Below are 16,582 nucleotides of genomic sequence, written 5' to 3'. Positions count from 1 at the left end.
GCTCTCTTGGTTTAGAGGCAGGAAATGAACCAGAGATAACTAGTTAGCAGGGCTTGGGTGAAAATCCTCACCACTGGGGCAGGAACGGCCCTGGTCCGCGGTCTGCCATTGGTAGAACCACGGTGAGTAACAGTGGCAGCAAAGGCCATGACTTCCCTCTGGAAAACCCTCCACTGACTCCATTCTGGACTTTCCAAAGCCCAGGGCAGCTGTCCAGGTAAGCCAGGCCCTGTGGAGGAAGCCACACCTCCTTACGGTATTCTTAAGTTCCTCTCTTCCTAATAAACTTGGCCAACCAGAAAACATCTAAAAATGGGCATGTGCCTTCTTCTCTTGTTCTGTGTGTTGAGATCAGAGGGAGAAGGGAAATGGATTGAAATGTGTATGATGTCATCTGATTATCTGAGTTTCTAACCCTGTACTAAGTGGTCTGTGTACATGACTTTGTTTTACCATCAAGCAATCACATGACGTTGATAATTTCTTATCCCTTCTCACCCTTGGCAAAGTACCCATAGAGTGTGAGGCCAATGGCACAAAGTCACGTAGAAACAGCAGAGCCAAAAACCAAATCCCAGGTGGTTTAACTCCACAGCTCTTAACCAACCAGAATGGCATTTGGTCACTGGTAACATGGACAACTCTTAACCTTTTAACCCCAGGGCTTCCCGACAACTGTTCCCTTCACCTTGCCCTTCCCAGCTCCCCTCATCTACCCAGGGAAGGAAGCCATCAGTCATAAGCCCAAGAGTCCCATCCAATCTCAAAAGCCTTTAGGATCCAGTAAACCCTTCCCTCCCCACCCTCTTTATCTTGCCTGACACACCTCCTACCACTGTTGCTATAGCAACCACTAGCGTTATCAGGTGGTTGCAAGGGCAGGGCCCAGGGGAATTGCCATTTTCCTTTTATCTTGGCCTCAGGCACTTTAGAAAGTAAGTTCACCATCCCCAGGCAACTTGGCACCTCTATCCAGAAGTCAAGACAATAGGCCTAAAAGAAACTTCCCGGGGAGTTGCATAAAGGAACATTTTTGAGAAGTTATGCCTTAATTACTACCTCCCAGGGAAAAGGAGCTTTTCCGAGCAGCAATATATAATTCACTGCTTCTCTGCATGTGTGAGTCTGAGAGAATGGAGCTCTGGAATGAGAATCCGGTGACCCAGACTCCATTCTGGTTCATCCATTCCGGTCTGTACTTGCCTTGGCATCTGAACCTGAATGTGACCTTGATTTCTTCACCTGTCAAGTGGGGAGAATCCTGAAGCTAAGACAGCTAAGGAAAAAAAAAAAAAAAAAAAAAAAAAAAAAACCCACCAGGCATCTGGGTAGAAATGGATGATGTCTAGAAAAAAAAGGAATTTTAATTGTAATTATTTGTCATTTACCCTTTGCTCACTGCATCCCTACAAGCCAGTTTGGATCACTCCAGCTAGAAGGCCCCACCTCCTCAACCCCTGTCGGGGTGGAGCCCCTGAGCCCCTGCCCCCCACTCCCACCTCTCCAGCTTACCAAGTCTCAGTGGCCCTTCCCTCAGTGCTTCCTGGCTCCGAGGGCTCAACCAGGCCGACACACCTACACGCTGTCCACTAATCAGAAACCCCCCCAGGCTCTGCTCAGGGCCAACTTAACCAGGGCCGGTGGGCCAATTCCCCAGCCCAGCAGCGGGAGGCCTGCCAGCCCCTGCCCCCTTCTCCCCAATCTTCACTCCTGCCCTGCCTCCCAACAGCCAGGAAGAGATGTGGGGCTGGCGGCCAGAAGGGGCCCCAAGGGCTGCCAAATGCCCCCCCCCCTGACAAAAAAAAAAAAGGGAAAGGAAACAATTCCTGACTACAGTCCACTCTGTATTTCTTTCCGGGGGAGCAGGCTTTCTGAGCAAGGTCTCCCTCTGCGTCCTGACTGACACCCAGGAGCCGAGCCAGCCCAAATCTTCCTTGGCTTTGTTAAGGAACAGGAGTGGCCCAGGAGGGGGAGGGGGCGGTCGAGGAGCAGGAGCCAAGTGGGGGAGGGGCACAGGGAGATGGTCCATTTTCCAGCAGGAAAAAAAAAAAACCTCTCCTAGAGCCCATCCGCTCTACTCATGGTGGGGGTGAAGGTGAGGGAGCAGACTGTCACCCTGAAACCTGAAAGCCAACCCATTTCTCTGGACCCACCATCCCATCTGTAAAGATGGCTTTGCCTCTTGGTCCCCCCGCCCCAACCCCCAGGTCTAGAGTCTAACAAGACTGTCCACCCCACATTCCCAGCGGCAAAAGCAGTGCTTTGTCCCTACAGGCCTGGGTTTCACCACGAGCATTTTTTGACCCCTAAGGACTCAAGCATCCACCCTTTCCGCTTCCTGGGGGTGACTCCATCAGCCGCTTGACAAAAGTCACTGTGTCATGTCACTGTGCCCAGCCATTCAGAGGGCTTCCCAGGACCACAGGCGGAATTGGACATTAGGAAGAACCCCAGTGCCCAGAAAACACTCCCCTACCTGTTGAGGACCTGTCAGCCCCGACCCTACTCAGGAGTGAAGCCAACTCTGAAGACCGTAGTAAGAAATAGTAAGAAAGCATTGGCTTTTTTTTTTTTTTTTTTCGGTCTTTATGGTCACATATGAAAGTCCTCAGACTAGGGGACGAATCCAAGCTACAGCTGCTGTAGCCACAGCCTCAGCAATGCGGGATCCGAGCCATGTCTTCGATCTACATCACTGTTCATGGCACTCCGGATTCCCAACCCACTGAGCGAGGCCAGGGATCAACCCACATCCTCATGGATACTAGTCAGATTAGTTTCCACTGCACCACGAGGGGAACACCCAAGCATCACTTTTTTTGGATAGAACGTCCCATTTCCTTGCCAGGAACACGTTCAGCTTTCTGGCTCCCTAGGCTCAGGATGGACCAGAAAGCCCATTCTCATGGAGCAGGGTCTTCACTGGCTGCGCTGACAACATAGCGGCTCACCCCACACACGCCATGTGTACCCAGCACATTAGCACCAGGTTCTGACCCTCTTCTTTGAAAGTCTGAGTCCTAGAAAGTTTCCTGTAGGGACCATCTGTGGAGGAAGTCACTTCCCATCCCTGAAATGGGACCTCAGGGACTCCCCAGGCCTCTGAACCCAGCAACTGAAGGGCTAGAGGTGGGCTGGTCAGGTGAAGGCAGATGCAGCCTCGTGTCACCTGCTTCTGAGCAGCAAGGCTGGCATGGGTACCCAGTGGCAAGCCTCTGTCCCTCCCAGTCCCTCCGCCCCCATTCTAGGCACTACAGTGAAGTGCCCCCAGCGCACAGGCCCAAAGAGCACCACCTTATCCATCCATAAAAAGTGCAAGCCCGTGGGCCTCAAGCCATACACTTACTCTCACTTGGGCTCACACTGCACTTAAGCAGTTTCATTTCCCTTTCGACAGTCTGAAAATGGGTCAGAGGTATGGGTGTTTCCATTTTATAGGTGAAGACATGGAAGTCAATTACAGAAAGAAAACAAAAAACCCCCAAGTGCCTAGGCTTTATATGTATTATCTATACACACACACACACACCACACACACACACACCAGAGGCACGTGCATTTGTTGCTCTCAATTCCTCATTTGAAGATATGGAAACTGAGGCTAGGGGAGCATATACCCCCTGCCTCAGGTGGTGAGAACATGGTAGGAAACCAGGGTTTGAGGCAAAGCCACTTCACACCAGGATGAGGCCCCTCAAGGCCTGGTACAGCCTTCAGACACAAGTGGCCTGCCTGACACAGCCAGGTTGGCCTTCATTTTAAAGCCTGGCTGACTAAGCATCAGATGGGAGACGTTACAGAGAACCTACTATGTGCCAGGCACTGTGCATTATCATAGCTGACCTTACACACACCCCATTTGAGAAATACAATCATCTGTATTTCCACAAAGGCAAGACCCTGGCCCATTATCACTCAGGTTCTCAGAGACAGGTCCGCATAGGAACCCAGGTCAATCTGCCAGCAGAGGCCAAGGTGCTCCCACCATCATCCACTGCCCACCAGCTCCTCTCTCCAGAGATCCATCCTGGGACCCTCCTGTCCCTCTTCACTGTTGCACGATAGTCACTTCCATTTCTGAAGTCCCCAACTCCAGGACTTGGGTCTCTCAAAAGAGTGCAGAGGGAATGCAAAGAACTGAACAGTGGTCCAAGCATCACTGCCCATGGCAGGTGACCAGGAACAAACCTTCAGGCTGATGGGGTCAAAAGCTTCTCTGCCAACAGCTTCTACTCCTTTGTTTGGCCATGGAGGTAGAGGCGTGCAGAGCAAAGGCAGCCAGGCTAGGCTCTCATCTCATTACTTACCTGCTAAGATGGCCCCTTCCCTGAGCCCCAGAGTTGTCACCTGCAAAGTGGAGGTAAGAAACCTCCTCCCAGGAGTGTTGTAAGACGGGAGACAAAGCAGGCAAAGAAGCTGGTTCATAAGAGGACGAGGACAGATGGGAGGGTGCCTGCCATCTCAGCGGAACATGGGCCAGAGATAGCAAGGAGAAGCAGAGGGGTTCAGAACATCTGCCAACCAGATCGCCAGCGCCCGGGTGCATCACAGTATAACCTCGTTACTCTCTGCCTTGGTTTTGGCAGAAGCAGCCCCAGCAGGAACCCCCCTCCCCCACCCCATAGGGGAGATGGCCACTTCCCCACCCACAAAGCCCTGCCCTGTCAGTCAACGAGGCTCCTCATTTCAAGGAGATTTGTTTCAAACATGCCAATCCCCAGTCAGCTAATGGTCTCCATTTACCTGCATCTCTGGGGAAGGCCGGGCCAGTCTATTTCCCATGTCATTTTTTCAAGCTCTGCCCACAGGCTTAGCATCCAGCCAGGTGTTCTACCAGAGTCACAGGGGGAGAAGCAGGAGAGAGAATGGATCAGAGGGGTTGAAAAGACGAGGGAGAAAGCACAGGAGGAAAAGGGGAGCTGGAAACACAGAGAAGAGAAAGACTAAAACCAACTGCAGTCTCTGGATATGCTGGCTCTTTAAAAATAATGATAACCAAGCCTTTTCTTTGGGGGGGGGGAGTACTGTTTTATAGTATGTGAAACCAAACCAAAACCAAACCAAACCAAACGTGGGCAGAGCCTGTTCATCTGCTGCTTCTCCCTCATTCTCTTTAGCAACCCCTGCCCTGTCTACCCCTCCCTACTCCTGTTCTGCATTTCATTAGAACCAAGAATTTTTGGAACTTGCTCATATCAAAACTTAGCAATTGTGTGTCCCATTTTCTATGGCAGAGAATAGCTAATCTGAGAACCGACTAGAAGCTAACATGATAAATAGGCTAGAGAACAGTGATGCTCTCATCTCTAAAGTCAGCCCTCATGTCTGACAGTGGGTGATTGAACACACCCCAATCTCAGGTATCCTGTGGGCATTTCTACAGGGCTAATTTCCATGGAGTCCCCTAACCTGAAGGAATGATGTGCCTGAAAAGTTTATTTGAAAGCTTAGTGCTAAGGTAAGCTAATATGAGAACCATCCAAGCTTCCCTTTTTCCCTTTGCCTGCCAGGAAACTCAATGGTCCAATTAAGCCAAGAATCAGAGATAGACCCTCACATCCACAATGGATGAGTTCTTTCCCCCCTAAACACCCCCACATATTCTTTTTTTTTTTTTTTTTGTCCTTTTTTTGCCTTTTCTAGGGCCACTCCCATAGCACATGGAGGGTCCCAGGTTAGGGGTCTAATCGGAGCTGTAGCCACCGGCCTACACCACAGCCACAGCAATGCAAGATCCGAACCATGTCTGAAACCTACACCACAGCTCACGCCGACACCGGATCCTTAACCCACTGAGCAAGGCCAGGGATCGAACCAGCAACCTCATGGTTCCTAGTCGGACTTGTTAACCACTGAGCCATGACAGGAACTCCATCCCCCACCTATTCTAATTCAGAGACTCCTTACCTCTGGTTTTGTAAGATCTTTTGACATAGTTATATAGGATTTTTTTTTTCCTCCAAGATTCCTCAAATACATTGTTAAAGGAATGGATGGGGTCATTATTACTACACAAAGGGAACAATCTCAGAGAACACTATGGACACAAGTGGAAGGTGAGGAGGGAGACTGCAGGCAAACCTGAACACTGTCTGCCTCTGCCCAGTTGGTTCGGGACCCACCAGACCAGCCCTGCCTCCAAGGCTGCAGTGCTGGTCCCATAGCCAGGGAACTACAGGTCTTCCATCTCCCCAGAGGGACCCAGGAGCATCGGCCCTGCAGTCCCCCATGTCCCCTTTCAGCACACTTTGGTGACTCAGGCAGGAGTGGCCTTGCTGAGCTAGTTCTGGGTGTTCTGTCCCGAAGGGGGGAGGGGGGGACGGAAGGTAGTGATGCTAGCTAGCAATCAATGACAGTGGGTCCCACTCATTCCCCAAGACTATTTTACGACTTTGAACTCAGTATGCAAATTTATGCAAGACAAGATGCAAAGCAGCACTTTGAGCCAGAAGTCCCGTTGCTTTTCTCCCCCTTCTTTGAAGCTGCACTGAACCACTGTAAATCAGCCCTCGCCTCTGCCCCCCTTCATGCTCCCCCAGCAACTGCAGATGCAAAGCCTCCCCAGGCCCGCCCGCCGGCCCGCCGGCCCGCCAGCCCGCCTGCCCCGGGACTTTGAATGACTGCACATTTCTATAGCACCTTTATAAGTGCAGCGGGCCAGACGGCCACTTGGGCGCTCCGCCCCTCGGCATAATCCCCGGCATTGTACACGGAGGGGAAGGAGGCAGGGGAGATGCTGAGGGAGCCAGTCCGGCCAGGCCGAGGCCCTGAATTCTGAAAGGGCCCGGACTGGCCCAGGCCTGCTTCCTTTTCTTCCCCCGAACATTTCTAGGCACTTCTGCCCACTCCACCACCCAACACACCCTCACATTTCTCAGGTCCAGACTTCACCCAGATCTCCGGGGCCCCTTCCCATTTTTCTTCCAGGCTCACCCCCTCCAATCCCCACCCCCACTGCCCTGGCTGACTTCTGGGCTTCTTAGAACCAACCAGCCCATCACCCCCATGGGATGCAGGCTCAGCACCCGCTGATGTGCCCACCCCCACCCCCTGCATCCCAGCCATCCCCAGGAAGCCAGCAACACAGCCCCTGAGTCCAGGGAACAAAGACAAAAGAGCTAACAGCAAAGCCGGAACTGCTGGGGTTTGCTGCCTCGAAATAAGGGTATGTTTAAAATTCTCACAAGCAACCTGCTCAAAGAGGAATGCAGGCTGGGATGTTGAGGGGGGCATTCTTCAGAGAGGGAAGTAGCATCTGGGCCATGTTCAGGGCTGCAGACCCTCCCTACCCAACGCCAACACCCCCCCCAAGCCCCTGGCATTCTCCATGCAGCACCCCCATCCCTGCCCCAGTCCAAGGCCTTCTCCTACACAGGAGCCTCAAAACTTGTCCCTCTCTTTTCCCTGCACCCCTGCAAGCCCAGGCTTCTCCCCACGGTGCCCCCTCCCCCTCTCCCAGCCCTACCCATGCCTCAGACACCCTGCTCCTGGCCAATTCTTTCCAGGGCGCCCATTCAGCGTCCACCCCCACCCCCCACCTTGGTGTCCCCTCTCCCCAGCCTGGAACACAAGAGAAAAATGCGGAAGGCGGCTGTCTGGCCATTGGGAGCAGGCTGAGGAGGCAGCTGGGGCTGGCTGGAGGAAAGGAGTCCCATAACCAGGCAGAAAATCCAGAGTGACATTCTTCCCATGAACTCACCCCATTGTCCCCAAGCTCCCCTGACGACTCCGAGGAGGAGTGAATGGCAGAATTCCCCGCTTCTGTTCCCTTCTGAAGACCCTAACCTGCCTCTGGGGGCTGGGAGGCAGGAGAGTTGGTTTTCAGGCAGAGAGGAAGGAAGAGTAAAAAAATACCAAAACGTGGAGAAAGGACATGTATTGCACCCTTGACTGAAACAGTCAAGATCCCAACGATTCTGTGAACTTGGAGGCCTTTTGAACAAACGTTCACCCTGCTGAGGGAGATGTTTAGTTTGTCAGAGTTGAGCTCAGAAACCACAGCACCTCCCTGGTGGACCATGGGGTGTGAGGGGGGCCACGGAGGAGAAACACAGGAATGGGGGGATGGGCACCCAGCCGTGAAAGGACCTTTGCTGAGTCTTTTCCCTTTTATTCCTACTTTCTAAGAGTAGCCAAAGGGAAGGGTTAACTTCGAGGCAGGCTGGGGAGGGAAGCAAGCCCGAAGGAGAAAGGCATGGAGGGTTCCACTTGGAGGGAGCCCTAACTTGCTGTGCCCTCAAGGTCAAAATGTGCCAGAGAAAAAATTTCAACTCTGACCCCTAATTGTATTCCCAAGGAGAACAGGGGACAAAAAAAAATAGTAAAGGAAGGTGGGGGGGGGGCTATGGGAGGAGAGTCGAGATGTTGTTGGAGGACCACAGAAGCTGAGAAGCAAGCAAAAATGTTTCCACTTTTTCTTTCCTTTTTTTTTTTTTCTGTCTAAGTTTGAGAAACTTGGTCAGACTGGCTTGCTTTTTAAACAACAGCAGCAGGCAGTGGACACATTTCGCCACTGTCTCCAAGAGGAAAGAAAATAATTACAGCTTCCTCCAGAACGACTGGGGCAGGAGGCTTTTGTAAATTAAGAAACAAACAAACAAACAAAAAGCCAACAAAACAACAACAAAACTCAACACGTGAGGCCTTCATCGCCTGGCTGTGTCCTTCAAAAAAATGTCTTTTGGGGGGCGGGGGGATGAGGACCCAGGAAAAAGAATCTCAGGGCCCTCATTCTATGGGATAGGAAGAGCTCCCTCAAATTAGGATGGTGGGGGTGGGGGACCACCATGCTCCGGCAGGAGAAGCTGCGCCCTGGCCCAGGCATCCTCCTGCCGGCTGCCCCAGGGCCCAGATGCTAAACTGAGCAGCATGGCTGCCCCCGCCCTGAACTGCAGCCGGCAACCCGGCTTCATGGCTGAAGTTACAATGACTCCACCGCTGGGGTCTCTTCCTCGCCTCTCCAGAGCCCCTTTTTTATTGTTCTGCCTAACATAAAAGCAAGAACCTTCTTCATCCCCTTTGTAAAATAGCAGCGTTCCTTTTCATTTTTCCACTAAGCAGTCCACCCGACAAAGTACCAACAAGTCCTTTCTTCTCACCTCACAATCCCAGAAGGAAGGGACCTCAGACGCCGCTGCTGTTTCCCAGCGCCCCCTTCTCACCAGAAGTCCCTGAGGTCCTCGGTACCCGCCAGGCTCCCCCACCATCCCCGGCCCCCAGCAGCGTCCTCCACCAGGACCCCTCCAGCAACCTTTGGTCGGCGGTCACACTCAAGCTGTGCCCTAAGTAAGCCTGAAGCTCTTCTCCCACCAATGTGACCAGCCCCCTCCTCCTCAGCAAGTCCCCCCTCCAAAATAGAGGTCAGGGTACGTTCCAACCAGGGAAGCCTATGGTAACAGGGATGCCGTCCTTCTCCCGGTTTGTTCCCCACCAAATCAGTAGCCCGGGCTCTTCCGCACGCTGGAACTCCAGCTCCCCTCCCCGGGTCCAACTTTTGGGTCCCCCCTCCCAACAATCCCCCAGAGCCAGTCCAGGGCTCCGCTCTTCCTGCGCTAAGACGGTCTCTGAGGGGTGCCGCACACCCCTCCGCTCTGCAAGGGCGCCAGCCGGGCTCCCCGGTTGCCCTCCAAGTTTCTGCGAACTAGTTGTCCTAGCCGGCGTTACCTGCAACCTGCTCGGGGCTGGCGCCGTACTCGGCATCGCGGCGCTTTTCGCAAGTGCCCTCGCCCAGGACCAGCGCCTGCAGGGGCAGCTCGGAGCCCGGGTGGGGATAGCAGCGCAGCCCCTGGGCGCAGCGCGGGGTGTACACGCCGCACCGCTCGCCCTCCAGCCGCGCGCACACAGAGCAGCAGCCGCAGCCCGGCTCCCGGACAAGCTCGCAGGGCGCGCGGGAGTCGCCAGCCGGCCCGGCCCCGGCGGAGGGCGGCGCGGCGGGAGGGGGCCTGCAGGCGGCCAGGCTCTCGGGCGTGCAGGGCGGGCAGCGGAACAGCACCTCGGCGCGCGCCCCGCGGCCGCCCGTGCCCAGCAGCAGCAGCAGCAGCGGCAGCAACGACAGCGCGGTGCCGCCCAGTCTCGGCAGCATGTTGGCGGCGGTGAGCGCGACGGCGGCGAGCGAGCGGGCAGGTGGCACGGCCCTGCGAGCGCGGGAGCCGCCTCCTCGGCTTCTTTCTCCTCCCCCGCCGCCGCAGCCGGGTCCTAAAGGGCCCTGCTTCTCCCCGCCCCCTGCCTTCTCCCCTCCCCCTTTTGGAGACCACCCCCTTCCCCCGACACTCCCGCGCGCGGGCCTCTACGTGCGCGCACGCCCACTCGCCCATCCCCACTTCCTCGCCTGCTGCGGGGGGTCCCCTAACTCCCTCCGGTCTGTGTCCCTCCACGCACTTCTACCCCGGGCTCCCTGACTCCCGGAGGATGAGAATAATTTGGGGGTTTGAGTAAGATTGGCGCGGGACTGGACAAGAGTGGGTGCTTTTGTCTCCTGTTTTCGGTTCAATTCGGAAGCACTTCGTTTGCGCGCTTCCCATGTGGCCGGCAAAGGACGTCAGGCATGACCTTCAAGTAGGTTTCAGTCCTCTCCCTGCAACTCCCTCCATCCTCGGGTTTTCACTCACTGCTGCCTGGGACAATGACTTAGGAGTCTGGAGGCTGTTCACATCCTCTAGACCAGCGTACCCTGAATAGCCCCTCTTAGGGACCATTGCAATTTCCCAACCCTGGGAGCATCTGGTAACATGTAAGTACCTGAAATGCAGTTTCTGGACACTGAGAAACCTGCTCCCTTCCTCTCCCCTAGTCTGCTCCCTCCCCAGAAAATTAATCTCTTGGGGGCCCGGCCCCCACCCACAGATCTCCAGACATTTGCTGCAGGATAGACCCCAGAACACCCTGCTTCAGGGATCTTAAAGAGGTCAGATCAGCTTTCCAGGTGTAGGAGAATGCCCTGAGGTTAGGTCCTTTGGAGCTCTCCTCAGTAAATGGAGATGAACAAGAATGGCCTCCCTTTATTCTGTTTGATTTACTGAATCATTGATCCAAGCTGTTCCCAGCTCCCAGAAATTCCAGGCTGGACCCCACTTTAATTATCACCCATCTCCCTGGGTTGTGACCCTAACAAAGATCCTTGTCAGAGAGATTCTCTTGGTGGGGGGTGGGCCATTAAGCTGCCTCCAGACCAGGTATAATTTCTCAATACCTCTGTGCCACCCTTCCCCCCGCCAGGGCCCTGCACTCCAGCTCTTTCCAACTTCAAGACTTTACTGAAGCAGCTTTTGTCAGGTGGCTACCTGGCTTTGAAGGTGAGCTGGATGTCCCAGGAGGGCAAGTTTCTGATCTTCAAAAATGGACAAGAACAACCATTTGGGGGAGAGTTTGGTGTAATGAACCAACAACAGATTGCCAGAGGCTTTGAGGAGGAGACACGCATTTAGATAGAAAGGTGATGGGGGTTTCAGGGGTGGGATCAGAATTGAAATTGAAGCTTGGAATTCTACCAGGGGAAATGCAGGCATAGCAAGGGCATCCGGAGCAGAAGGACTTGCTGAAGCAAAGACATGGAAATGGGAAAGTGAGGTTGGAGAAAGGAAGTCCACTTTGGCCAGCAGGAGGCTTGGGGGCAGGGGACGGACTGGCAGGAAATCCAGTTGACATGTGTGGGGGCTGGGCTTCATTTAGAGGGCAAGGGGATGCAGCATCCGTGTTTGGGTGGAGGGGTGAAATAGACAGAGCTGGACTTCTGGAAATCGCTAGAGCTGTGTCTAGTGCAGATCCAACAAAACTAAGAGACAAGCATGAGGAGGCTGCTGGTCACTCCTCTTTGGTGTGCCCTGGATTGCAGCAGAAACATTTGTTTCTGTTGTTTTCACTGCCTAGAGTCCGGGCACCCTCAGAGCAGGGAACAGGGACACTGTCTAGCTTGACTCTGTCCAATAAAAATCTAATGCAAACCACAAACATGAGCCACACGTGCAATTTTCAGTTTTTCTAGTCATCGTGGTAAAATACAGTAAAAAGACATAGATGAGACCCATTTTAGTATATACTTTGTTTGACTTACTATGTTCAAAATACCATTTCAAGGTGTAATCAATATTAAAAATTATTAGTGAGAGATTTAACACTCCTCTTTTCATACGAGATCCTCAAGCTCTGAGGTGTGTTCTATGCTTATAGCACAATTCAGTTTGCACTAGCCAGCATGCACATGCTCAATAGCCATATGCGGCAAGTAGCTGCCAGATTGGATAGGGAACAGGTCTGAAATATAGTGCCTGACATCTGGTGGGCACTCAGTAAATGCGCTGAATGAATGAAAGTGGATGAATGAAAAGCACTAGCTCTAGAGATCCGATTCTCAGAACCCCAATCTCAGTGGCCATCGCAGTGCCCAGCAGCTGGGGGTGAAAAGTAGGGATGAATCATGAATTATTAAACCGTATGATTTCACTTATATCTGGAATCTAATATATGGCACAAATGGACCTTTCCACAGAAAAAAAAATCATGGACTTGGTGAACAGACTTGTGGTTGCCAAGGGAGAGAAGGATAGAGTGGGAGGGACTGGAAATTTGGAGTTAATAGATGCAAACTATTGCCTTTGGAATGGATAAGCAATGGGATCCTGCTGTGTAGCACTGGGAACTATGTCTGGCCACTTGTGATGGGGCATGATAATGTGAGAAAAAAGAATGTATACATGTATGTGTGACTGGGTCACCTCGCTGTGCGGTAGAAAATTGACAGAACACTGTAAATCAGCTATAATGGAACAAATAAAAAAATCATTATTAAAAAAATTAAGTCAGAGTGGAAGAAAAAAAAAGAATCTATGAAGAGGATGAAAGAGCTGTTCATTTATCCATTCAGCTCCTCACTTATCTTTGGAAATGCATTCTCCTTCCTGCTCCTCTGTAGTTCTTGGTCTCTTAGCCAAGAACCTGGGAGATGAGCCGGCAACGTGAGGCTCATTTGACAAATGCCAAGTGCTCGATGAGATTTCTCTTTCTAATGAGTCTGGAGAGCATGCTCTGCCGATACTTTTCTCCTTCTTCCCTGGTTAAGAGTAACCCACGCTCACTTGGCACCAACAACCCCAGCTTTTTTAAGTTCTTTCCTAACTGCCCTGAGGTTCACAGTTCTACTCCAGAAAGGCCAGTTGCTGGTGAGGCTTCAATCACAGAATATCCTCAGTGGACTGAAGTCTCAAGAAGAGGAAGGGCTGGACCAAGGCCCCAGGGGGGTACCTGGCTGCACTGAGGCACTGCCATTTTGTTCATCACCACAGGCCCAGGGCCTAGAACAGTGCCTGGGCACACAGAGGCTGAATAAATACTGAGTGAACCCAACTTTTCAGCTCCTAGCCCCCTGCTCTGCTCACTGTTCCTGGAGCTTAACGTCCCTTTATATTTCTTGCAAATTCCTCTGTAACATCCTTAGGCTCCAGATCCTGTCTGTGCCCAGTGAGGACTCGTTGAGAGATGGGGACAGGCTGAAACTGGTTTTCTCCCCTCCCCCTAATCCCTGCCTTTTTCCATTTGAAAAGTGTTTCAAAAACCCCACCCTCACGAGGTTTACCGTAACTAAGTACCACCTGTACTATTATTTACATAATATTTTTTTAATGTAAGTCAATTTGCTTTTTTTTTCTTTTTTACTTAAAGCTGTTTTCTTAAACTTTTAATCACTACCATAAATGGAAAACCAGTATTGATGGCCATATATAGATAGCAACCATTAAAATAAACACGACAAAAGCAAAACAGTGTTATTCAATTCAAGCTGGAGACCATTGCGTACTGTAGCCTCTGAGGCTGGCACACTCTTCCTGGTTAACAAAAGATGAGACAGTCTAAAGAGAAGCCTTAAAGGCGAGCCAGACCCAAGCTGAAAGTTTTCTCCATTAAGTCATCAAGAGATGGAGAGGAATATTTTTTAAAAATTTATTGGAATGTAATGTACATTCAGAAAAGTACACATATCATAAACTTAAGGAAAGTTCCCAAATTGGCCATCTCATATAACCAGGTGAAGAAAGAGAGTGTTAACTGCATTCAGAAAATCCCTTCATGCCCCCTTTCCAGTAGTTACCTGCCCATCAAGGGTAACCATTATCCTGACTTCTACCAGCATGGATGGGTTTTGCCTGTTTTTGCATTTCACATAAATGAAAATTACCATATGTAGTCTTTTTGTCTCTGGCCTCTTCTCAACATTACACTCATGAGGTTCATCCATTATCTTTGTGTGGGGTGTGTGTGTGTGTGTTTAGGACCACACCCTCGGCATATGGAGGTTCCCAGGCTAGGAGTCAAATCCGAGCCACAGCCACAGCAACACCAGATCCAAGTCGAATCTGTGACCTGCACCACAGCTCACAGCAATGCTGGATCCTTAACCCATGGAGCAAGGCCAGGGATCAAACCTGCATCCTCATGGATACTAGTCGGGTTGGTTACCACTGAGCCACAATGGGATCTTTCTGTCCATTATCTTGAAAGTGTTATTCATTCCCTCTCCTTGTTGGGGAGTGTGCCATGGTGTCACTACACCACACTGTATTTCTCCTTTCTACTGGTGATGGCCATTTGGCTAGTTTCCTGTTTATGACTCTTCTGAGCACAGCTGCTGTGAGTCTCCCAGGACATACTGTTTGTTGAGTATGTGCATACATTTCTGTTGCATCTCTACCTAGATGTGGAATTTCTGGGCCATGAGGTAACCTGTGCTTAGCTTTAGTAGGCACAGCTAGGAAGCTTTGTCAAATAAATGTCTGAATCTATACTCCCGGCAGCAGTACCGAGGGTTCCGCTTGGTTTCTATCCTTGCCAACACTTGGCATTTTCCGTCGTTTTTCAGTGTACCTGTTCTAGTGGTTCTGCGGTTGTGGTGGTTTTATTTTAGAGTTCCCTGATAACTCAAGAAGCTGAGCACCTTTTTAATGACACTATAGGAAAAAATTTTAAAGCAAATTGTGTCAGGAGTTCCTGTTGTGGCTCAGCAGGTTAAGAACCCAACTAGTGTCCATGAGGATGCAGGTTTGATCCCTGGCCTTGTTCAGTGGATTAAGGATCCAGTGTTGCCATGAGCTGTGGTGTAGGTCGCAGATGCGGCTCGGATCCGACATTGCTGTGGCTGTGGTGTGGGCCTATGGCTACAGCTCCAATTTGACCCCTCCCTAGCCTGGGAACTTCCATATGCCGGGGGTGCAGCCCTAAAAATGGGGTGTGTGTGTGTCACATGACGTTATGTGACGTCGTGCCCATGTATCAGGATTAAACATCATGAATAGCACCTACAATCATCTTGCGCACATGGCCTTTATAATTATGGAGTTTTTAGTGCACAGTTGCAGTTGTAGTTTCAAGAGGAAAGGAAGAGGCAGAAAAGGGTAAGAGGATTGCCTGAGCTCAGCAAAAGTCCTCTACTCTCTTTTGATACTCCTGGGAACTGCCGCAGAGCAGTGCCCGCCTCCTCTTTGGCACTTCCTGACACAAAATAAGCAGGCAAGAGGACCTCTGGCTTTTCTGATCCAATTCCTTGTTGGAAAGTCCACCAACCAAGATGAAAACTGAAGAATGTGTTCTGGGGTCACTAAGAGGCCAAGGCTGCATGCTTTGTGGTCATTTCCCCAACAAGCCTCCGGTCAAAGCCAACAACTTGATCCATGACCATCATCAGCTTTGTCTTCAGAGCATCTTAACCAAATACCTCTCCCCAAATGCTGGCTTAGGCTTTTGTGCAATCCTGTCCTTTAGAAGTTACTGAATCAGATTAGATGACTCTGAAGTGACAAAACAGAGAAGACACAAAGGAAAAGAATCAAAATGAGAATGTGACACTGGAGGCTGGTGGAGGAGTTAAGAGAAAAGGCTTTGCAGCCAGGCTCTCTGCATTCATGTCTGGCCCCTCCCCTCACTGGCCCTGTCTTTGGGGCAAGTTACTTCTCTTCTCTGAGCCTCAGTTTCCTCATCTGTAATAAAGAGGTGATAATAATAGTACCTATTTCAGACAGTTGCTGCAAAAATTAAATGAAATAAACCAGGTGAAGTCTTTAGCACTCTGCCTGCCATGGAGCCCTCAACGAGGATAGTCATGCTATTGCAATTACCTGCCACTCACGAGGGGGGGCCCTTTGGCGCCATGCGGAGCATGAGACTGAGAATTCCCCAGGGTGAGGTCAGAAAAGTGCCAAGTCCCCTCCTCTGACACAGCTGGGAAGATGTTTTCAGGAGAAGGAATTCACCAAGGGGGGTTGATGGGCAGGGGTGGGAGTGGTTCCCGGGCATAGAGTGAGGTGGGACTCGGGTAAACAGATGGACACAGCTTCCAGGACATGCACTGAAGAGTTATAGGGAAGAAAGAGAAGAAGACATCAGAGCACAGATGCCTCAGAGGCCCGGAAGAAGGCCTGGAAACAGCCACGGGGATCTAGAACCTTCTCCCTCCTGTAAGTAGGGAGCCAAAGCATCTGTGTGGCCAAAACAATGGGCAATGAAATGCAGTGACACGAGGAAGAAAAGAACAAAACTAAGAGCAGTAAATCTGTGCAAATACTTTCACAGGTGTCACTTCATTTATTCCCATAAATGT

At 51.4% G+C, this 16,582-nt stretch overlaps 1 protein-coding gene across 1 annotated transcript in view; it reads right to left on the bottom strand.

The window, feature by feature from the left end:
- IGFBP2 (insulin like growth factor binding protein 2) overlaps nt 1-10,155 on the bottom strand; it is a 28,894-nt gene extending 18,739 nt beyond the window's left edge. Inside the window, 1 exon segment of the mRNA NM_214003.1 lies at nt 9,664-10,155. Within this exon segment, the coding sequence (NP_999168.1) occupies nt 9,664-10,081 (418 nt within the window). The 5' untranslated portion in view covers nt 10,082-10,155.

Source organism: Sus scrofa, chromosome 15, assembly GCF_000003025.6.
Source record: "Sus scrofa isolate TJ Tabasco breed Duroc chromosome 15, Sscrofa11.1, whole genome shotgun sequence".
In the NCBI taxonomy this organism is placed as follows: Eukaryota; Metazoa; Chordata; class Mammalia; order Artiodactyla; family Suidae; genus Sus; species Sus scrofa.
The sequence above is the reverse complement of the archived record's forward strand: the minus strand, read 5'-3'. Positions and strand labels throughout refer to the sequence as shown.